Source organism: Musca domestica, unplaced genomic scaffold (genome assembly GCF_030504385.1).
Source record: "Musca domestica strain aabys unplaced genomic scaffold, Musca_domestica.polishedcontigs.V.1.1 17, whole genome shotgun sequence".
Taxonomy (NCBI): domain Eukaryota; kingdom Metazoa; phylum Arthropoda; class Insecta; order Diptera; family Muscidae; genus Musca; species Musca domestica.
Window position 1 is genome coordinate 2015326 of NW_026712230.1, and position 25177 is coordinate 2040502.

The 25177-nt window shown below is 33.8% G+C and overlaps 2 protein-coding genes across 3 annotated transcripts; both read left to right on the forward strand.

Moving 5' to 3' along the window:
• The first annotated feature begins 906 nt into the window (after positions 1 to 906).
• LOC131801568 (uncharacterized) lies at positions 907 to 2701 on the forward strand. Of its 2 annotated transcripts, none has more exons than XM_059120363.1 (2): positions 907 to 1045; positions 1739 to 2701. In XM_059120363.1, the coding sequence occupies exon 2, from the start codon at positions 1903 to 1905 to the stop codon at positions 2620 to 2622; it is 720 nt and encodes a 239-aa protein (XP_058976346.1). In that variant the 5' UTR covers positions 907 to 1045; positions 1739 to 1902; the 3' UTR covers positions 2623 to 2701. The 2 variants fall into 2 exon arrangements, with proteins under 2 accessions (XP_058976346.1, XP_058976345.1); XM_059120362.1 differs by lacking the exon at positions 907 to 1045 and adding an exon at positions 1121 to 1584.
• On the forward strand, positions 907 to 20234 carry LOC101897336 (23 kDa integral membrane protein). The gene is made up of 6 exons (XM_005179618.4): positions 907 to 1045; positions 3270 to 3350; positions 16532 to 16723; positions 16869 to 17030; positions 17100 to 17294; positions 19784 to 20234. Exons 2-6 carry the CDS (start codon positions 3291 to 3293, stop codon positions 19853 to 19855), a joined length of 681 nt encoding a protein of 226 aa, XP_005179675.1. The 5' UTR covers positions 907 to 1045; positions 3270 to 3290; the 3' UTR covers positions 19856 to 20234.
• Positions 20235 to 25177: the final 4943 nt, after the last annotated feature.

Below are 25177 nucleotides of genomic sequence, written 5' to 3' on the forward strand. Positions count from 1 at the left end.
CAAGATTTATGGTTAAATCTACTTGAAACTCAGGATTTCCTCCAAAGTTATATCCGGCGACATATTTTTGACCGTATCAAAATATGTATATTCCGTGCATCCGTAAGGATTTATACCGATAGATTTATTATAAATTCCACCATTAGATACTAATTTTATTCCGTTTGTGACACCTCGAAAAAAAGTATACACATTTATGTGCATATTATGTCATTGAAGGGGCTTAGATTTAAAATCTAATATGGCGGTTCCTACTGATTTCCGTTGTGGTCCTTTATTGTCATAGAGAGCATATTATGAAATTAAAGAGGCTTAGATTTAAAATCGTATAAAACATATATTGTGGGAGCTATAGCTATGTCTGAATCAATTTGATCTAAACTTGACAGAATTTATGCTAATCGGAACTCTATCCGTTTCGATATCTTGGTCCAAAAATCATTTACATACTAATTTCAATTTTTATCAGATATCATTCAGACAGTAATTTCAATTAGACTCTTATCCCATACACCCTAACGTGTCCACTACTACATTCATTAAGATATTATTTACTATTAATTTTCATATTAACAATCATCCAAGTCGTTGGCCTAGTCTTATCCATGATATTGTTAATTGAGCAGAAAAATAGATGTTTGATCAGCGATATTAGCTGTATTTTTGCTCAACTAATTCTCTTCTAAGACTCCATGTTACATACACACACACCTATATCGTCACAGAGAAAAGTTCGTAAGAATTTAAATTACGGTGAATTAATAAGTTTTTGGTGTATTGTAGTTGCTCTTAGGAGCTGATGAAATGAGAATGCGCTGCTGTGAGCAACGCAAACTAGCGCCAAAAGCAAAAACTGAATGAATTGAATTGACAAACAACAATTCAAAATTATTGCCCAAACACAAAGTTAACACTTCGATCGAGGCAGTTAGTTTGTAACGAACATCACGCTGGTTTAGACGTGTTAAACGCTCGGCAATAACGCTTGTAGAAACAAAGACAAGAGTGTTTCGGATTGAATAGTTTCAGTGAAACCAAACACAAGGTATTGTTTGATCGGAATGTTTCAAATTAAAATCTGAAAATTTTTCAAAATAACCAACCTTACGAAAGCCAGAAGAGTGTGTGTGTAGTTGTTAATGGTTTTTACTGATGCGAGAGCTTTAAGCTTAAAATGTGAATAAAGGTCTATGCTGGGAGCAGGGAGAGGGAGGAAAACTTGTTTTTGTTTTGAAGATGAACGAAGCAAAACATTAAAGCACATCACGAAATAAATGTCAAACACATAGGAGGTGGGGCAAAACAATATTTATAAATAAAACATAAAACCAAACCAGCCGAACCGAATGTCAGTGAAAGTTCAAAAACACAAAAATTTAGTGGACAAAGTTGAACGTTGAAAGAGTCGTATGAAAAAATACTCTATCATTTGTATATATATTTTATTGAGTAACGATCGGCCAGATAAAAGTCCATACATACGTAGACGAACCAAAAAGCAAAAGCAGCCGCAACATTAACGAAAGCACCAATCATCTAACTGCCTTGTCACAATCTCCTAAGATTTGGATACCGCTGTGCGGGGTAAATTGTTTTGTCGCGAGAAGACATATCGATCTTGCTTATTAAAAAGACTATGATGTCATCTCCTCCTCCTGCTTGCTAAACAAATTCAAATATGCTATAATTGCCTTACCTCAGCTAATGTCCAATTCTAATCGGTGTCTCAATTTTGTAGGTTATATCACGGACAAAAAGAACTGAAATATACAAAAAGTGTACTTAAAAAGAAACCAATATAAAAGACTGGCCGCAGTGAGGCTGAACAAAACTGACCCATCGACACGACCACAATTATCAAACTTTTCAATTCTGTGATAAGGAACGAAAAAATCCTCTAATATGGACAAAACAACATCTTTCCTCAGCGAAAAGTATCAAAACTTATGCAATCTCATGGAACGCGAAACACTTGGCACCGAGGTCCTGATCTACGGCACATCAAGTCTAATGTTATTGGTAGCTTATGCCAAGCGCAAACCGGCATACCTAGTGCGTCCCTTCAAAAAGCCTTCCCACATCCCGGATCGCTTAATCAACGAACGTGTCATGCATACTGGACGCATAGCAGACATTCAACAAAAAGGCAGCGACACTCTACTATACATCAGCCATCGTCCACTTATTCCATTCTTTATGAGCAACAAACGTTTGCTACCAATTAAATTGCCTGGTGTGAAGGTAAATGGAAACGGTTTTGCCTGGTTGCAGCAATGTCTAATTGGAAAAGAGGCCACGTTTGTACCACTGAACAAAAAGGCCTCGGATGAATATGTTGTCTCACAATTGTGTTTAGTGCATCCGCCCAAGGGTAATCGTCTGCTTGACATTTCAGAGACTCTATTAAAGCTACGTTTTGCACGCTATGACCAAGATGCTAATGGGAGCATAAAGAACAATGCCAAGTACTATCAGCATTTGTCAAAAGTTGAAGCATCTACACATAGTCGTGAAGCTTTATTGCTCAAGGTTGCCAGCGTCCCATGGTTATGGAAAAAGTTCTATGAGATGAAGTCTTCGTTGTTGCCCAAGGAGAAGTTATTGCCCGAATTAGTTCGTTAGAGAAACTAAGTAGAAACAGCAATGCATTATATGTAGCTTCTAATTTATAAGATTTCAGATTTAAATTCGATAAATGGCATATTCAAAAAATATGCTATTATACGCTTTAGCCTTATTTTTAAAACCGATTCATTAAGAAAGTTTTTTGGTAAAAACAGATTGGTGGATTGACGATATAAAGAAATGACTATGTTCTGCGGCAACGCATTTAATTTGTTAAAATATTTATTTGTTTTTGGGTACGAAAAAATTAAAAAACTGAGAATTTTTGAATTTAAATTTTTTTTAAAAATATGGATGAATATCCTTGACAAAAGTTTTTATGCTGTTAATCGCAAAGCGAAGGTCCCGAGTGTTTTAATCATTTTACACACTGAAAACCGCATATCGATAAGGCTGTTGACCTTATAAAAACATTATTCGACCTCAACATTGTTTGCTTAAAACTAACGTGTCAATTAATTGTGTCTATAGCAAACAAAAGTAAAATGACAAATCTTAACATTTTAGTTTCCTAATACCATTTAAGAAATGTATAGAAAAAACCATTACCACACCACACACACTCTCGTTAATGATTCGTTAAATAAAAACACGTTATTTTAGACAAAAAAAATTAAAATTATATTGATTGTTTTAATTTTCAGTTGTAAACAAATTGCATCAAAATGAGTTGCGGAATGACAATGGTTAAATATACTCTATTCCTCTTCAATATTCTATGTTCGGTGAGTAATTCATTAGCATTATTTGAATTAACCTGCGTCAGTGTGGCAATCAAATGTTTGGGCACGATTGATCTTTGCTAATCCTTAGCCAATTTCCCTTCATATTTCTAGCTACATTCTGCAACAAAATGTTCAGTAAATTTGATACATTAAGATCAAGTGAATAATCCTTGTTTATGAAGACTTATTGTAAATAGGCAAAATGTTTAAAGGTCGATTTAAACTTGACTGACAAAAATCGGTAATCATATGAAAAGTGAATGTTGTTTCTATTGTTAGTTATTATTGACATCTTTATTTTCATCCCCTACTTAGCGACATATGTCACTCATCGCCGAAATTGTAAGTAATTCAAAAATTGCCACAATGGAAGTTGTATGTTCAATGCTAAATTGTTTTTAGTCTCTAAAATTAGTGACGGTCTCTTTATTGAAACATATAGTCCTGAGCAGTTTCAAATACCGGAATTCCTACCTATTAAAGGTCACAACTCTGTTGGCATTTTGCGAAATAAAAATCAATGAAATTTGTAATTTTAGTATATTTTATACATTACAGTGAGCTCTGAATAAGTGTAGTTACAGTTTTCCCAAATTTAACGATTCGGTCTGTATTACAAAAGATTAACAGATGCCCAAAGGCATTAAGGTTGTTTTGAGCGAATCAAATACAAATTTTCTCATGAATATTTTACATATTTAATTTTCCATAAGATTATTACCCAGATGTACGTGCGTTTTAGAAAATTCACCGAAAACATGGTGACTGTATGAATCAAATATAAAAGTACACACCTCAAAATCGACTCATTTCATCAGTGGTATTTGTCGTTCACTTCAAACCACATTCGATTCTAAGCTTCCGTTCTCTGAAAAAGCGAATCGATATGGAAACAAGTTTCGAACATTAAACCACACATACACACACCAAGATAAATACTTGTTACAAATTACATTGGAAGAATATCTTCGACTACAGAATATTGCCTAATCATGGATCAGTACATCTTTCTGTACCAAATTTTAGCATTAGATCTATGAAAAAAAAAAAAAAAAAATATTATAAACAATTATAAAAACGATTTGTATGTATTACTAGCTGAACCCGGTGCGCTTCGCTACCCCTTTTGATTTTATATGCATTCAAAATTTTATTTACGAATATATGTTGGTTAAAAAAAAACAAATTTTATAATTAAAAAAAAAAAATTATTGCACTACTTTAATGCGTAAATATACAAAACCATTAGAAAAACAGTAACATGACATACATACACGAAGGGTTTGTCCTTCGGATTTATTTATTTCATAGCAAATACCAAGCGTGCAGTAAACTGCAATCTTTTGAAGTTGAGTGGCATTTCTGTTGCAATTAATGAATTCGAGATAGCAACATACTTCGCCGTAATAAGCGTATTTCAAATTAATTGTTGTGTTGTTTTTTAGTGTTACCCTAAGGCGTTGTGGGTCAATGGTTCTTATTAAAATCATATCCCAATCTGACCCGATTTAAATATAATTTTAAAAAAATTACTTTTACACCAAATTCCGCCACACCGTTCATATTTCATTGAAATTGGTGCGTCAAATACGTGAAATCGGCCGAGAATATATATATGGGAGCTGTATCCAAATCTTAACTAATTTCCAATTAATTTGTCACATTTATTATTGTAACCACACATATGTTAGCTATACCCAAACCTCAACTGATTTCAATAAAATTTGGCAATTTTTTCTGGTGCCAGATTTCGTCTTTCTCGCTTTGGGTGCATCAAATATGTGAAATCGGCTGAGTATATATATGGGAGCTATAATTAAATCTGAGCGTATTTGAATATAATTTGTCAAATTTATTTTTGTACCAAATTTAGCCACTCATGCCGAATTTCATTGGAATCGGAAATACGTATCGTGTTTTGTGCATCAAATATGTGAAATCGGCGGAAAATATATATGGGAGCTATATCCAAATATGAACCGATTTTAATATAATTTGACTAATTTATTTTCTAATCAAAATCCCGTTACATATTCCAAATTTCTTTGGAATCGAACATACATATCGTGCATGGTGCATGAAATACATGAAATCGGTCGAAAATATATATGAGAGCTATATCCAAATCTGAACCGATTTTACTATAATTTGACAAATGTATATTCGTTTTAATTTCCCCTACAGATTCCAAATTTCATTGAAATTAGAGATACATAGCGTGTTTGGTGCATCAAATACATGAAATCGGTCGAAAATATATATGGGAGCTATATCCAAATCTGAACCGATTTCAATATAATTTGAAAAATTCATTTTTGCTCCCGATTCCGTTACTTATTTTAAATTTCATTAAATTTGGACATACATATCTTATTTGGTCCACCAAATACATGAAATCGGCCGAAAATATATATGGGAGCTATATCCAAATCTGAACCGATTTCAATATAATTTGGGAAATAAATTTTTTTAGATAAAATCTATCACACGTTTCAAATTTCAATGAAATTGGGGATACATAGCGTGTTTGGTGCATCAAATGCTTGAAATCGGCCGAAAATATATATGGGAGCTATATCCAAATCTGAACCGATTTCAATATAATTTGACAAATTTATTTTCGGATCAAATCCCGTCACATATTCCAAATTTCATTGGAATCGAACATTCATATTGTGTTTGAGGCATCAAATGAACGAAATCGGTCGAAAATATATATGGGAGCTATATCCAAATCTGAACCGATTACAATATAATTTAGCAAACTTATTTTTGTTCCAAATTCCGTTACACATTCCAAATTTGTATACTGTATCTTTAACCGATCAATAGATATGTGCATATAAAATCTAAATTTTTGGGAGGTACCTCCGATTCTGATGCTATATCTCCAGTTCCAAGTGGAAATTCAAAAATGTATATAGCCTATGTTACTTTCAGGCGATGTTGCAGTATATATGGAAATTTTCAGAAAAATCTATTCAGCAGTTTTCGAGTCCATAAATTACAAACAAACAAACAAACAAACAAACAAACGTACAAACATTTTCCTCTTTTATAGATATAGATTAGAAGAAAACATTGTGGTGTTTTTGGTTGTTATTAGCTTTTGGTGACCAGTTGAATTATAACATTGGCTAATGATTGTTTGGCTAAAGCTCTTAAAAAAGCTGTTGATGTTTTCGTTTTTTAATTTGTTTTTCATATCCCCCAATATTTTGACTGTCTTCGACAATTATTCTCAGGGATATTTAATTTGTAAGAAGACTGTGTGTTTTTCACTAACGTAAACGTGAATCAACTTTCTGTAAAAGCATAAAAATAATATATTTTTTAACATACATATGTGCATAGCACATAGCAGTACGTACACTTGATTAAGACAAACAGTATTTTTGTTTAGAACTTGTATTCTCTAAACCGAGGTTAACCAGATGTTGTAGCGGTATAGAACTAGCTTTTTGTTCAGACAATTATTAGATGTTGCATTCTAAACTTTTCTTGACGAATAAAGAAGACAAAAAATAAAATCGCAAAACAATAGTTTTTTTTTTAATTCATGATTTCTAAGCTAAGCACAGAAGTAGTGGTAGACAGAGAAATATTTATGCCTCATATGAGACTGTTGAGATCGTATATGTGACAGTGAATTTTCGATCAATAATTAATGTTTTTTCGTATGGGTGGGTCAATATGAAGATCAACTAATTTAATTGGTTAAAGTGATACATGCAGATGGTTGTCAGTATGTGTGGCAGAAAGTCACGAAACTGAAAGTTTGATGCATGTAACGCAGAGAGTTGGCAGAAGCATTTTGTTCCAGAAGCATGAGGTTTTTGACATCGGAAGTGGTGACCACATACATACAAAAATATGTAAATTAAATACGAGTCTAAGCTATTTCATTACAGTTTGTGTTAGATGTCATTCAATGGGAACAGCTCCCACACTTGCTGTTGGAATTTCTTCTTGTGTATCTGTATAGAAAAATATTTTGAATTAATTAAAAATTCATTATATTCATAACCTATTACGTCATAATCTTTTTACTCTCCAATAAAAATCCCCTTATAATAAGAAAACAACAACAAAAATACCACAAATGTTTTCATTATTATTTGTTGTTTATTTGTTTTAATGTCTTGAACGAACGATGATGGCATGAAATATTAAAAGTAAATGCGAATTATTTTATATCGCTAAATATTCTCACGTTCTGCCATTTTTTACATTGAAGTCGCATGTGTTTCCACCCCATTTCTAGAGAATCGTCAAATATTGTATGAAAAGTTTATAGTTTAAAACTACTTTAAAAAAATTAAAAGGCATATTTTACAACCATCTCGACGTACACTTTGAATCGTGGCCTATGTTGGGCCATGCTTTGAATTTTATTTTCAATATGTCAGTGTAGTTGACGTTATAAAAATTACAAACCACAATACAAAAATTAAATTCATCCTCACCATTTTGAAACGTAGTTCCAAAAAATACTTTACAATTTGAAGCAGTTTCACTTGTAATTTGAGAACACCATTCGATAACAAAAACGAGTAAAAAAACATTAAGTTCGGCCTGGCCAAACTTTTAATACCCTCCACCTTAGGGTAAAAGAAACATTAGAAGAAATGTGGCAAAAACCATTAAAATGCCGATTATGGGGAGGTACCGTTATATGGGGGCTATACCAAAACGTGGACCTATAATTACAATGTTTCGCCACCGGAGCTGGAACCCATTATGACCCACAAATACCAATTTTTAGACAAATCAGTGAAAAAATGTGGCAAAAACCATCAAAATACCGAATATCGGGAGGTACCGTTATATGGGGGCTATATCAAATCATGGACCCATGCATGCAATGTTTCGCCACCGAAGCTGGAACCAATTATGACCAACAAATACCAATTTTCGAAAAATCCCTGAAAAAATGTGCCAAAAATCATCAAATTACCGAATATCGCCAGGTACCGTTATATGGGGGCTATACCAAAACGTGGACCTATAATTACAATGTTTCGCCACCGGAGCTGGAACCCATTATGACCAACAAATACCGATTTTCAGACAAATCCGTGAAAAAATGTGGTAAAAAACTAAAATACTAAATATCGGGACGTACCTTTATATGGGGGCTATACCACAACGTGGACCTACACATGCAATGTTTTGCCACATGCTCAGGGACCCGCTATGACCTACAAATACCAATTTTTAGACAAATCCGTGAAAAAATGTGGCATAAATCATCAAAATACCGAATATCGGGAGGTACCGTTATATGGGGACTATACCAAATTATGGACCCATACATGCAATGTTCCGCCACCGGAGCTGGAAACCATTATGACCCACAAATACCAATTTTTAGACAAATCGGTGAAAAAATGTGGTAAAAAAAAAACTTAAATACTAAATATCGGGAGGTACCTTTATGTGGGGGCTATACCACAACGTGGACCTATACATGGCAATGTTTTGCCACACGCTCAGGGACCCGCTATGACCTACAAATACCAATTTTAAGACAAATCCGTGAAAAAATGTGGCATAAATCATAAAAATACCGAATATCGGGAGGTACCGTTATATGGGGACTATACCAGAACGTGGACCGATATATCTCATTTTCAATACCAACCATCCTAGACACAATGCAAATAGCTCTGCTAAATTTTGGAGCTCTACGTCAAATAATGTGGGCTGTATCGTGATTTCATCAGACAGACGGACAGACAGACAGACAGACAGACAGACAGACAGACGGACATCGTTAAATCGACTTAGAATTTTATGCTGATTATGAATATATATACTTTATGGGGTCTAAAACGAATATTTAGGGATGTTACAAACGGAATGACAAAGTTAATATACCCTCCTTTCCAAGGTGGAGGGTATAATAATTCGTTTAATTCCAGTTTTACCGTTATAGATGTTCCATATTAGGTGTGTCTGGCTACCCAAAAATTTGTAACAATTGTCGAAAATTATTACTGGAAGTCGTCTGTTAACACAAAAGTTCTACAAAAGAGAGCGATTCGAGAGATAAATTTGGCCAGTTCTTTATAGTTTGCACATTTTTGCCAGCAAACTTATTTTCTTGTAATCACTTATTGTCCTCCTTCCAGTGTTTTATATATGTGCAAGCAATTTTAAAATATCTTTATTTTGGCCTAATTGCTTGGTTTTTCGGGACCAGTTTCATTCTTGAGTACTTCATGTCTTTTTATGGAGGTTATATTATTTTGTTTGGACAAACCAGCTGATCGATTGAAAGTTTTTGCGGGGATTCTGTCTGTTTACTTTTTACAATTTTCATGCAAAACGGAATAAAACCATCTTACTTTACTGCAGGAAAAGTAACCAGACAGACCTATTTAACGTGTAGACAACCGTTGCTTATTTATTTATTTAATGCTTTCATTTGAAATGTGTGAAAATTTTGAAATATCTTCAAATTGAGCTATTTTTAAGAATGTTGTGAGACCTGTTCCACCTGTATGGATTGTACTGTCAGAATTGCCATAAATAATAATCGGCAACAAGTTGCTTTGTTTATTTGATTTTTGAATAAACAAAAAAAAAAAAAAAAAAAAAAAAAAACGCGAAAAAATTAGATTTCTCTTCAATATACGTATATCTTTACATTTTTTCGTCACATAATGGATATCATTTGCAAGGCCCGCATAAAGTCGGGAAAAAGACTACTTTTGACAGCGATTTGCCATTTGCACAATAACAAGGTGTTCCCATGGCTCAATAAGAAAGGTTGCTCGACTTCAAGAAGCTAGGAAAAATGCAACTATGTACCGGAGCTTTATAGTGTCAAATAGACATCTAGGTATGCAACAATTGGTTTTGCTTATTTTATATTTTTTAACAAAATTCTCATATTGGAGAAAAACAACAAAACATGGACGGAATTTTTGGGGTTATTCCAGAATTGTGCAATTTTTTTTATTGAATTTGAAATAATTTCAAATTATTTTATTTTTATTCAAAACAATACATACACATATACAAACTGTGTATATGTAATGACAGAATAGGAGCACCAGAAGAAAACAAATTGTATTTAGGGGGTAGCTTTGTTCTACCTTCTGTAATTTTGCCATGGGTGTTCCTGAATATTTTAAAAATCAGCAGTGCGATTCTCTATCTCATTGATATGTTAATTTTTTAAAGGTTTTGTTTAAAAATAAGTAGGCTTGCATACTTTTATATAAAAATATGCTTAGTTAAAAAAAACGTTTTAAAAATGTTGACATATCGATGTTCTCATCTACCTGTTTTCCTCTACCATGCATATGCCAGATGTTTACACTTTGTTTTCTATTTGTTTATCTTTTGTTCTGTTATTACAATTACAATCGGAGGTTGCTGACATGTTTTTTTACAAATTTCAATATTTTTTCATTCAAAATTTTCAATTCCAAAATTAGTTATATAGTTCGATACCACAAAGGAATAATCGGTTATCGTAGTAAAAACATTTACATTAGGAGTGTTCGTATACTCGATAATTTGTACAAAATTTAATTTCGTTTATGCTATGTTCTCATTGCAGTTTCAATCACGTTGTTCGCTCTATGAATTAAGTGCACCAAATAACCCGTTCATATGGCACGATTCGTAATTCATAGTAACATAATTCCTTTTTTCAAAATGTTTGTTTGTTGATTTTTAATAGGAATTTGTACGAAAACATTTGTAATTCGCATTAATATGAATAGAAGAAATTATTGTCCATTCATGTTTTGACCCTTTTCTGTAAATGTTGACATTTTGAATATATTTTTGTGTGTTTTTTATTTTTGCTGGAGAGAAACTTGTCAATCTATTTTTTTCGATGCAAAAATATTCCAACCCTTGGACAATAAGCGTACCTCGAAAAACGGAGAGAACAAAATTTACTTTTGTTTGAATGCTCATACGCCATTCAACATTATATCTTTAAAACATTATTTTCCGTCTTCCTGAAAAAATTTAAAATTTCATTAAATTATTCTAATTTGAAATGTCATAATTTAGGGATGGCACACATTTCATCGTAGTTCTGAGAGTGATTTGAATGGAACAGAGAACAAAAATCGTTGTTCGCTCAGAACATTTTGTGTGGGAGATCAAGTAGATACTTCATAATTAATGGTCGAACAACGAATAGAGAGGGAATCACGTGCATGTGAACTTATAGCATGTTTCCATTGGAAACCGAACAACGTTGTTCGCTCTCAGAATTAGGTACACGAATTAACCCGTTCATACGGCACGATTCGTAATTCATAGTAAAATTATTCCCTTTTTTTATAAAATTTTGTTTGTTGATTTTAATGGGAATTTATAATAAAATACATTCAATTCTCACTAATATGAATAGAAAAAATAATTGTTTTTCTCCAAAAAAGATATATTATATCATTAATTTTATAATTTTCATTCACGTTTTCAACTTTTTGTGTAAATGTTGACATTTTTAACATATATTTGTATTTTTCTATTTTAAATACTGCTGGAGAGACACTTGTCAAACATTTTTTCTGCCGATACAAACATTTTGAAAATATTGCCTCTTTTGTTTCCAGTTTCCTGTGGAAATTTCAACTCATGGACAAAATGCGTACCTCGGATGAGAGAGAAAAGAAAATTTACTTTCGTTTGAATGTACATACGTAATTTAACATTGTAGTTTTCATTCATAATTTTCAGTCAGGAAATTAGCATTACCCAAAAGTCCAGTAAGTGAGGAGCGAAAAGAGAGAGACATCAGGTGTGTTCGTTTACTCGATAATTTGTAAAATGTGTAAAAATTTGTCTAAAAAATTGTACATATTTTTAGTGGAAGCTGTTCGTTTACCCAAAACCAGAAAGTGAGACCGAAATGAGAGACATTTTGCCATTTGAGTTACATAGAGTTTGCAAATTCTTACTAGAAAAAGTTCCCCAGTAAGAATTATCTAGTAACATCAGCTGTCATTAATCAGTTGTTTTGGATCGTCCCCTGCTTATAATTAATTTTTTTTATTGAGCTTATGCCATGTTTACGTTAGGACTTTTTGTAGGGTTAACCTACTTTGAGAGGATTTATTTGAAGTAAAAGTAATGGATATGACAATTTAAATCCAAATCCAGTGGGTTAACCCTCATATATATAAACGTACTGTTAGTTAGAATTTTTGTATTTGTATGACTAGCGGATTCAGAGTCTGTGATGGTGCTACGCAGTGAAAAATATTCAGTACAGCAAGAAAGCCGCGCTTAGAACCGCAACAGGGAGCCTCCTCATGACACCTGTCGGCAATCTAGTTTTGACATTATTAAGTTCCGGATTGTGCAGCCGGCACAATTCGTACTGGATTGACACCAATAGGTGTGTCTGGTTACCCTAAAATTTGTAACAATTGTTGCAATCTGTTGCTGGAAGTCTGTTAACATAAAATATCTGCAAAAGAGAGCGATGTGAGAGAACAATTTTGACAGTTAATTCATTGAGAGCTTGCAAATTCTTGCTGGACACATTTCTTCTGGTAATCATTTGCAACTTTTCTTCTTCTCCTTCCGGTGATTTATATTTAAACTATATTTTTTTTTGGAAATTTCAAGGAAATTTCATTGTGTTGTTTGTTGGCTTGTTTAACACATTAAAAAAATGAGGACAAATATGAAACAAATGAAAACAACCTGTTGTTGTAAGGGCATAGCCTCAGCGCATAAAGCGCATGTATGGCTGGCTTAAGTAATCGGCTGGTTACTTCGTAGAGGAACAAAGGAGTTTCAGGTTGACTTAGTTTGATTTTGGCCCTAGGCTCCTTTGTTCATATTCGAAGAAGCCAGACGATGACTTAAGCCAAATTCTCACCTTCAGGGCTGTATTTTTTTAATTTTACGAAGCAGTTCTACCTTCGTATTGTATTATGGTTTTTTGTACTTTTTTACATTGTATAAAGGTCAAATAAATAAGTAAAAATAAATAATTTTAACTTTTAATTATGTTGTAAATTTTTTGTAGTGAGTTAATATACAGGGAAACGTTTACGAACATTTGCAATGAGTATTGTATTGTACTGTTTCGTTTCCATTGTTGCAGTTCTGTGTTTGCTTCTACTCATCTACACAAACAGTACAAAATAAGAAACAAGTCCCGTTATCTTAATATCGGTTTTTTTCGTTTTGTACTTCGAGAAAATACAGAACGAAACGATTGCAAACGTTTTCAAATGTTTATTTTCGTTCGCTGGCCCTACCTACGCAACTATCTTCAGCAGAGTTGTGCCATTCTTGCTCATACACCAGTTCCTAAAAGTATGAGTGATTTCATAAATTTAATATCACTCATACGCAAAGTTTTAAACAAAAACCAACAGAGTCCCCGGAACTAGTTATAGAACTAGTTTGTTCCATCGAACTAAATTGGCACAACTCTAATCTCCGGTATCATTGAGGACCCAACCTATACAGGTTGTGTCTTTCTTGAGGCTGGTTCTGGAAGCAGAACTAGATTGAGATGAATCAGAACGAACATAGCAGTAGGGCAACACCCTTCGGTACTCGGTCTTAAGACCCTCTACCATGTTTTTTTTTTAGTTTTTCAAAAACATACTGCATTAGTATTTTTCTGTTTTCCCGCGGTTCACGGGGAGACACTAAAAACTGAGTAATATGACCGTCCTATTCACCACCTGAGGACGCGCTTGCTGGGAGATTGATAAGCTTCCTCGAAACTTGAAAGTTGCAATGTACAGGGTGAGATGAAAAAACTACAACCAATTTCAGACAGTTGTCATTTCTAAGCCACTCGTCCGACAGCTGTTACAGCTCATTATATTGTTTACAAGCGTATACGAGCGTTTTAGTGAGAATTTTCCAGAAAAAAAGTTATTCGTGATGGAAGTCAAGCGTGATAGTGTGATTTCTTTATATTTGGCTGGAAAACCACAAGTGGATATCGTTAGATCACTCCAGTACTTAAATGTGAATAAATCATTTGTGTCTCGTACCTTCGCTCGTTACCGTGATTCTGGTAGCGTAGTCCTACGTCAAGGAAGTAAACGAAAGAAAACAGCAACATCAGCAGAAATGTTTCGAAAAGTAAAGAAGCGACTTGGTCTAAACCCGCGTCGTAGTGGCCGAAATATGGCTCGTGAGCTGAACATATCGCAATATTCCATTCGGCAAGTATTGAAAAATGATCCCATTGAAATTCCAAAAAGTGCAAGAATATACACCGCAACAGAAATAAAATATACTCAAAAGAGCTAAAGAGTTGCTTCGCTTGGCCGAAAGTGGTGAACTGCCGAATTTGGTTATTTTTCCGATGAGAAAACATTCGTTGTTGTAAACAAATAAAATGAGTGTTTACTTAGCAAAGAGGTCAACTGAAAATGTGCACCCTCGGTTGGCCACCAGAACTCAAGCGCCGGCCATGGTGATGGTGCGGGCCGCCATAACAGCCAATGGTCGGTCGATGCCGAATATTATCGCGAAAATATTCTAGGTGTAGCCTTGTGCACGCAAACATTTTAGCCGATGAGCTTGGACATTCCAACAGGACTCAGCACCATCGCACTCAGCACGCGCCACCCAAGAATGGTTAAAAAATGAGGCTCCTACCTTCATTTCCAGCGCACAATGGCCACTAAAATCTTCGGATACCAATCCGTTGGACTATTGTGGAAATTGAAAAGCAAGCAAGGTTATCACAAAAAATACGAAAGTGTCGATAACCTCAAGCAAGCGCATTGCCGGGAATGGGCCAGATTACCGCAGAGCAACATTCGGGCAGCGTGTGACGGTTTCATTGGTCGTTGAAGGCCATAATTCGTACCAAAGGTGACCAATTCGAACAAATCTAAACTTATTCTAACATTTTTGCTTGCATTCAATGAAATTAAAGAAATGTAAAAATTATGGCGTTTGACTTTGTTGCAGTTTTTTATCTCACCCTGTATGTATGTTGCTTATGCAGTTTGTAGTGTCTTTAGCTAATTTTTGCATAGAATGTTGCCTCCATTTCAGTTTTCGCCGTCATATTTGTCTTCGACGTGGTTTGTTTGAAGCATCTAATAAATTTTTCGCTTCTCTCGTTCTCCGTTTTGTTGACCTCCTTCTTATTTATCATTTCCATTACCTCGACTTCACATGAGTGGCTGGAAGATCGAAAATGTTTTGTATTAGGGGGAAATTTAGTAGACGGAACTGGCTCTTTCAAATCCCTTTTTGCGTTTTTATTGCCTCATAAGGACTAAAGGTGAGAATACATAAAAAGTTTTCTTTTTGGCTTAGGTCATAGGCTGACTTCTTCGTAGAGGAACAAGGGAGTTTTAGGTTGATTTAGTTCGATTTTGGCCCTAGGCTCCTTTAATCTTTTACGAATAAGCCAGCCGATTATTTAAGCTAGTCAAAAAAGCTCTTCTGTACTTCCACCTTAACATCGTGCACACCTAGCACAATGATCCAATAATTTCTGAAAATTATTTGACAGCAATGTCCAGTAAGTGAGAGCGAATGAAAAAAGCGATTTAGATATTTGAGCTTCTAAAGGTGAAAGTACATAAAAGGCTTAAGTCATCGGCTGTCTTCTTCGTCGAGTAACATAGGAGTTTTAGGCTGGGAATACATAAAGCGCTTATTTGACAGGCTTAAGTCATCGGCTGGCTTCTTCGGAAATGAACAAAGAAGCTTAGGACCAAAATCAAACTAAGTCAACCTAAAAATCCTTTATTCCTCTACGAAGAACCCAGCCAAATAAGCGCTTTATGTATTTATGTACCTTTAGGTTGACTTAATTCGATTTTGGCTCTACGCTCCTATGTTTTTTTCCGAAGACTTAAGCCAACCAGAAAAGCGTTTTATGTGTTGTCACCTTAAATGAGAGCCATTGAGGAGAACAAGTTTTGTCTAGCCATAATAAGTCGACCGATTTCGAAATCGAGAAACGAAATCGTAATAATTTAGACCAGTAATTAAATGTTATATTTCTTTTTTATTTATTCAAGAATTTGCCGCAAATATTTCTTGACAATAAGGTACCAAAGGAAAATTTAAATGAAAATGTTGCTTCTGATGAAAAGCCCAAATTATTTTAAATTTGACTTTGCCGTAAAAGAGCGGCTTTATAATTACTATTATTTATGTAATCGCTTCAAATTAAAACATATAATTATATTTAATACTTTCAGATATGTGGCATTCTATTGATAGTATTTGGAGCTATGCTCTTCTCCAATATCCACACAGTGGAGGATTTTGCGGAAGCAGTTAAAACGCAACAGGTGCCCCTAACAATGATTGTATTGGGTATTGTCATATTGCTGATATCGTTCTTCGGCTGTTGTGGTGCGATTCGGGAAAGCTATTGCATGTCAATGACAGTAAGTGACGAGTGTCATTATCCTCATAATGTTATTTGTTGGATTGGCAAAGTGCTGTTTTAACCGATAACAATCATTGCAATAAATATATGTATATCTGTAAATGCAGACATGACCTTAAGTTTTATGTTTTATTCCCCTGTAGTATTCCATTCTATTGTTTGTACTGATGATTGGTCAATTGGTTTTGGTAACATACATGTGGCTGCAAAAGGATAAATACCTGGTCATTATGGGTGATGTTGTCGAAAAAGCCTGGCAAAATAGAACACGCAAATCCGACTACATGGATGCTCTCCAAATCAGCGTATGTATTCTTGAATGAAATATTGATTGATTTATTCGTTTTAATTTCTTTTCTAATGTTTGCAAACAGATGGAGTGCTGTGGCAGAAGTGGTCGCGCTGACTACCATTTCCAAGGATATTACCCACCGTCTTGCTGCAAGGATGTGCGCCAGTGTAACGATTCGACCGCTTTCAATGTTGGCTGCAAACAGGCTTTTGTTGAATTCTGGGATAAAAATGCCGATATTATAAAATACGCTGGATTGGCTATTGCCGCCATTGAGGTAAATAAATATTTACGAATACATGAAATGGGAGTGTAAGATAACGTAATAACCATGGTAAAAGAATATAGGTAGACGCGTCGACACAGCTGCTGGGACAATGAACCAATTTTGTAATTGAAAATGTTGAATGAAAAATTATTTAAATTTGTACAAATTCTTAAAAAATGTATATCATAACAACTTCCGATTGGTGTCGTATAGAAAACTTATAAAATCAATTTATTTTTGAAAAAAAAAAATTTTTAAATTTTTTGACATATCAATGTTCTCAAGCGTGGATGCATGGAATACAGGTAGATTCTTCTACCACGATAATAACTTCTACAATTTATTACGCAAGCCCAGTAAATAATGGCGAGTGAAGAGAGCGATTTGGAAAGTTGAGTTACTGATAGATAACAAACTCTCAATGGGGAATTTTCTTAGAGTATCAACTGCTAATTGATAAACAGTTTTCTTTTGTGACCGGTGTGAAAATGTTATTTAAATGTGCATTTTTTGACTGGCTTAAGTCATCGTCTGGCTACAAGACATAGAAGTATAAAGATTGGACAAGACAGAGTCAAGATATGGCAACCCTGTGAAAATACCTCTGTTGTTATGATATCATAACAACATAGTTAGCAATGTTATGTGATTTAAACCGCTTAGGCTATATGCAATTAATTTGGCAAGTCTATGGAATAAAATTTTGAAACCCAATTTTTGGATTTTTCAAACTTTTGTTTGTCATTTTTTCTATAAATGTTTTTTTTTTATATTAACATGGTCCTATCATAAGCTGTTACCTAGATAGTATAGACACAAACCACTTGCTCAGAATGCATTTTGTCTAGTCTTTACCATTTTAGGTCTTTGGTAACATCTCATGGCAGAGACGTGTTAATATTAAAACCACAATTACAGAAACGAATAACCAATAAAAGTTTGAAAAATCCTAAATTTTGGTTTCAAAATTATATTTCATAGTCCTTTCCAAACATTTGCATATTGCCTTAGCGGTTTAAATCAGTTAACATTGGTAACTATGTTGTTATGATATCATAACAACAGAGGTATTTTCACGGGGTTGTCATATTTTTACTCTGCCTTGTCCTATTTTTATACTTCTATGCCTTTGTTTGAGAGTGACAAATTCTAAGACGATTTAACGATGTCCGTTTGTCTGTCTGTTGAACCAGCAGTGCTCAAGAAAAAATATCTCTTTGCAGTCGAATTTCTCTTTGCTTATTTAAATCAAGAACAAAACAGTGTTAAGTCATTATTTATACAAATATTTTTATCCATCTGCTTTATAAATTATTTTGGAAAAATTCATGTTTAATAACAATTAAATGGAATCGTAAAATATAAAGAAAAACAGAATTTTAATTTTCTCTTAAATTATCTCTTTTTTCTGTTCATGTTCTAGAACACGGTTTTGAGCACCGCTGGTTGAACTCACGATACAGCCCACATTATTTGACGTAGAGCGTCAAAATTTAATAGAATAATTTGTATTGTGTCTAGAATGGTTGGTATTGAAAATGAGATATATCGGTCCACGTTTTGCTATAGTCCCCATATAACGGTACATTGCGATATTGAGTATTTTGATGATTTTTGCCACACTTTTTCACGGATATGTCTGAAAATTGGTATTTGTAGGTCATAATGGGTCCTAGTTCGTGCTGCAAAACATTGTATGTATAGGTCCACGCTTTGGTATAGCCCCCATATAACGGTACCTCCCGATATTCGGTATTTTGATGATTTTTGCCACATTTTTTCATGGATTTGTCTAAAAATTGGTATTTGTTGGCCACAATAGGTTCTAGCTCCGATGGCGAAAATTTGCATGTATAGGTCCACGCTTTGGCATAGCCCCCATATAACGGTACCTCCCGATATTCGGCATTTTGATGATTTTTACCACATTTTTTCAAGGATTTGTCTTAAAAATGGTATTTGTAGGTCAGTTCGTGCGCCGAAACATTGTATGTATAGGTCCACGTTTTGGTATGGCCTCTATATAACGGTATTTTTCGATATTCGGTATTTTGATGGTTTTTGTCCTATTTTATCACGGATTCGTCTAAAAATTGTAATTTGTTGGTCATAATGAGTTCTAGCTCCGTTTGCGAAATATTGTATGTATATGTCTACGCTTTTGTATAGCCCTATATAGCGGTACCTTCCGATATTCGGTATTTGATAGACGAATATGTCTAAAAATTGGTATTTGTGGGTCATAATTGGTTCTAGTGTTTCCATGACCCTAAAGGCGAGGCTATTAGAAGTTCGGCACGGCCGAACTTAATGATTTTTTACTTGTTTTAAATAATCTTGAAAATACGTCCAACTTGTTGTGGAAACGTATGGGATTCGGCAAATCCCTATTGAGCTTTTTTATAATTATTTTCTTTAATCTAAATTCTAAATTTGTTTCTTTTTAATAATACATAAATTATAACCAATCCTAAATGATTTATTTTAATTTTTTTCAGTTTGCCGGTTTCATTTTCGCCTGTTGTTTGGCCAACAACATTCGCAACTACAAGCGTCGTTCTGGCTATTAGGGAGTAGTTGAAAAAATCTGACCAAAAACAGCAACGAAAGCCAGCTTCAATTCATGTATACATACAGCTCATTGTATCCGCCCACCACCCTCTACCCAAATATTGTAGTAGAGTAAATTATATACACATCTATACATACATATTACAAGAACTTAAAACTATTTTAAGTCAAATATTTGAACAAAAATGAATTATTGTTCTTAAAAAATATCTTAAGTTTAACATATAATACTTGTGTTTATATTTTACATTTGAATCTCTTGAATTGTAACAAATCGATTTTTTATAAAGAATATGATAACTTTTATCGTTGATTGTACTCATTATGAAATGTACAAATTAATATTAATAAAAAGTATATATTGTACAATTTTCCATAGATGTACTCATTTGCACTCGGTCTTTTGATATATGCTTTATCGGTAGGTATTAATAAATATTCCAAGAAATTATAAAGATGTTGTGAATCCCCCTCCATCTATTATCGTCATTCAAAACAAACAGCCAGGCAATTTGAAAATTAGTTTAGTTTTAGTGATTAGATTAGTGCTCATACAAATGTTGGTCAAGTTTATAAACAAGATTTGATTTACAGAGAATACAAGAGTGTCACTTGAAGTACTATCATTGACAGCTATCAATGTTGGTAAATATTTCGAAGATAAAAGAAAAACATTGTGAAATCTTCCGTATTTGATGAGTCAATGAAAGAAAAGTTCGGTTAGGTCGATAACAGATACCCTATAACAGATAATAAAGTTAGATCTTGTGGGTCACATATGCTATTAAAGTACGTTTACATCCAAACCTTTCTTCTTTATTTGACTATGGAAAACATACCATAAATTTATTGTGATAGGTCAATTTTACAATGAGCTCATTGTGCTTTTACCCGTGCAGTGTCACTTTCTAAATATGCCCGAATTAAAATGCACGGGCCTAAAATTTTTTATGCGCTATAATGTTAGTCTTGACTCACACATGAACTGATAAAAATTCAAAGTCCTTGATATCTTGGTTCATCAGTTAAGGGATATTGCCTATGGGCGCGGATAACCAGTGGAGAATAGCCTGCATCTACCTTTTGTTCCCCATTCTATACAGTGACCAATATTGTCAAATCGTTTGGATTTGAGAGGTTCGGCAACATATGATTTTTTGTGGGAACTTGATTCTGAAGCCGTCGAAAAACTGGCGATGATGGAGCCGATCGTATAGAACCTGGTGGTGAAGGAGTTGAAAGAAGCGATGTTGTTAGACCCCTTTTTCTTGGTAAAACAACTGTTTGAGTTGCGTTCAAAAGCTCGTTAGCAATGTCCAACTGGAATTTTTTTAGTGATATATGCTCTACTTCTCCATCTGTATATTTGAGGTCTCTGCGATACAACATCCAACTATTTACTATACAAGCGTTAAAACTATGCTATGCGCATATACCATTTGTTTGAGCGGTGGTCGATTTTGTATAATTCCAGCAACATGTCAGCAAGATCAACGCCACCCATAAGTTTGTTATAGTATTCCACTATACCTGGACGAGATATTATCATGAACTTCTTCTCCTCTCGGCACCATCTCTTGCACTAACTCATGGGGGTTTTACCTATATTGTCATACCAACGGCAAGCAATCAAATTGTGCGTTGTCTCATATTTACAGTCGAATCAACCCCGTCCTCGTTTTTGAAGCTCCTTCTCGGATTGTCCCAATGGATAATATTCCTCGTTGATGTAGCGGAATCATCAAGCTTATTGACGTAAACCAATTATCACAAAATAATTTGAAGTTTTGGTTCATCGGAATATTGGATGCTAAAGCTAAAGCAATATCTGATGAGCAATATCTGACTAGGTCAAATGACCACTTTTTCTGTGCGAAAGTCGAATTTCGTAAGGGCGATTTTACACTGATCATTGATGCCACCATGTAGGGAATAGTCCAAAATAACATAAACTTCACTTTGTTTTTGTAAAATGACAAACGCCGCTTGACAGCAATCAATCAAAGTTACACATGTAACACGTCATTGAAAGACTGTTTGCGCAGCCTATTATTTTCTAAAGTTTCAAATGCTTGTTTTTCATCCCGTTGAAATAAATGACGGAAATTTTGAAATGGAAGACAAAATTATTAGTGAGTACTTATGTCTCAGGTATAAAAAAGTGTAGATATCGTTTATTTACAAAAATAAATGCTGACTTATTTATATAACCTCAAATTTGTTTGAGTGATTTTAAATTACGAGTTCATGTAAGCTTTACAAGTTCCGGCGAATTTCGGCAGACAAAAAGTAAATAGAAATGATTCAATTAAGATGTAGTTAATTGATTCTACTTTACTATAAACCGCACCTTTTAGCGCTTTTCAAGAAAAATCGTTTTTTCTAGGTTACCATGCTATAACAAAATGAGAGTTGTTTGAAGTTTGACTGCATGAATGTTCGCAAAAGGACAAGCTTAGCAAGCTGTTGTCAACTTTGTCGTGAACAAAGTTGGTGCTGACGATATTTTCGAAGATTCAATGAAATTCTGGAAAGAAAAAACGCGTTTGTTCTGCAAATCTTTAACATCAAAATACGAAAAATATGGAAAAATATTGGGAAGAATGCTGACAAATTTAGATTGAAAAACTGTGTTTGGCTTACGGATAAAATTAATTTCGAAATTAAAAAGCAAACTCCAAAAGTCAATTCTTCGGCTGTTGGTCACTCAAAAGTTCAATTTTGAAACAAAAGTGAATATGGAAAAATAAAAGAAGCATTCGAGCTTTCGAACTCAATAAACAATGAAACAAACTTACTAGTACGTGCAGCAGCAATATCGTTCTAAAAGAAAGTTTAGCATGCCCAACTAGGCCCTCAAAAATAAGAAAGATATGTGCTGAAACCAATACCAAGCCAATTTTATTTTCTGCAGATGAGACATTAGCTTTTTTTTTGGAAAATAATTTTACAAAGGACCAATATAATGCATTACGCCGCGAAAGTAGTTTAAGAAACTTACTTACTCAATAATCACCATATGTGACTAATTTTAAGGAGGAGGGGGAGATGACTGCTGGTATTTTAAAATGCAGTTGTGGTAGAAAAAATCGGTTTATAACTAATGTCAAAAATCAAACTGATTGCACAATGTATTCTAAAACCACTCGAGCACCTACATTTATCACTAGGACTATTTAAAAAATTGGCGGAAAAGTCTGGTTTATGTATGCTAAATCATGTATTTTTTGTTTAATTTAATGATTTTACACTTTCTTTAACGCTTGCCTTCGTTTTAGTTTGAAATAGTACAATATTTTAGTTGTAATTAATTTCGCACAGAAAAAGTGGTCATTTGACCTAGTGTGCAATGTAGAGAGTAAAGTCGTACATTATGCCCGATACACCAGCTCTAGTGAACATTTTGAATCCCCACTTGTGTGGCAGATATTGTTTCAAATTGTGTTGGTCTAATAAAATATATATTTCTGAATTAGAAAGAAAGATGTAAATATAGCCACATTAATTTAAATACCCTTATATGCTGCAATCTTTTGCTCATCCACGCATTGGAATTCTTCTTGGGGAATTTCATTGAATTTACTTTTTATAAAATTCAGCAATAGGCGAACTTTGTAAAATTTTTCATAGCCAGGTTGACCGTTTAAATGTTAAATCTATGTCTTGGCAATGCATTTCCAACTGCCAATGCCATTCGATATGTTAGAATACTGGTATAGCAATATACCAACATATCTTTTTATTTCATACACATTACATTTTAGTTCAGTTCCATTAGTTTGTGCCACGTACAAATTTGTCTCGGTACAAATCTTCTGTCAAACGTCATCTATAAAGAACTGGAAGAAATATTCGATTGGCTGTTTCACTTCATTGCTGAGCACTTCGCTTTTCCAAGTGGTATTACAATCCGTAAACTCTTGACTCCTCCACCTCAAACTTTGCAAATCAATTTTCTCCATCATCTCTTGTAAAACCTCTCTATTTTCAGATCCTGCTCCGTCATTTTCACGGTAATAGTTAGTTAGATTAACTTCCATATTGTCGTCACTATCAATCACATTTTTAACGTTTTTTTATTGATGATGTTTTTGAAATTTACAGTTTTTTCCTCTTCTCCTTAATTTTCCTCATCCTCATATGATATGTTTTTATACAGAAAGAAATGTGCACTGTTCAGAAATTACCACACATGACCAATGTTGCCTATAGGCAAAAGCTTTTTTACAAAAATTTAAACAAACTAAAGACTTATCTTATATATTTTTTTTTATATTCTGCACTTGGTTTTATATTTAAAGAGTTTTTTTTTAATCTTTTAATAAACACATTTTTACAAAATGAAATCGTGTCTAGCTGGCAGTACAAAAAATAGATTTAAGCTTGCACAACTCTAATAACTACAAAATGCGAAAAACCTCATGTCAAATAATTCAAAATAACGGGACTTAGAACCACAATGTTGTCTATAGGCAATTGTGGGTATGAAAAGGTTAAGCAGCTACCCATAGGAGTACGTTGGCATCCAAATCTTTATTATGCCCGTGAAGATAAATTTTAAAATGTAATAGAAAAGACGCAAACCACTTGCATTTTATGTTAGTACACAAGGGGTTAATTGAAAAACAGTTTTTTTTTAATATTAATGATGTTCACTATTTTTGGATAAATCAAAGTATTTTCAACAAATATTAAGTTAAACCAATTCTCCTAAATTAATTTAACAGGAAAATTACACAATTTCCCGACGAGGCTGTAGGCAAACTGCATGGAAAATGCTAAATTGACAGGTCTCTCTGGGTTTTTTCTGAGTATATATGACCCATACTCCCAAATAATTTAAGATAATCGATTTTTTCCGATTTTCTAACCAAAGTGGAATGACTGCATGGAAAATGCTGAATTGTACAACAACTATGATAGCTGCGGTATTGTCCAATTTGTTGGAAGAAGAGAAAATAAGTTCAAAAATCTCAATATTTCAAATCGTTTAAATCTGATGGTTAGGGTTTTAAACAAACACGCTGAGCATACATATCCTACACATGACATTGGTTATCAGAATATAACTATTGAAGGAACTGTATTTGAAATGAAATCATTATTTGTGCAAGATATTAATCCTGAGAATATAACCATGGGAGAAACTCTTAATGAGACAAAATCGGAACAGGTCGACTATTATATTTTGTAAAATGAAATTATCTATCAAGTTGATACTTATGTATTATGTTGCACTATATCATTTTTCAATGATATTTCAATGTCATCTGCGAAAATATCAGAAGTTCATCATGTAATGCAATCAACTGAAATATCGG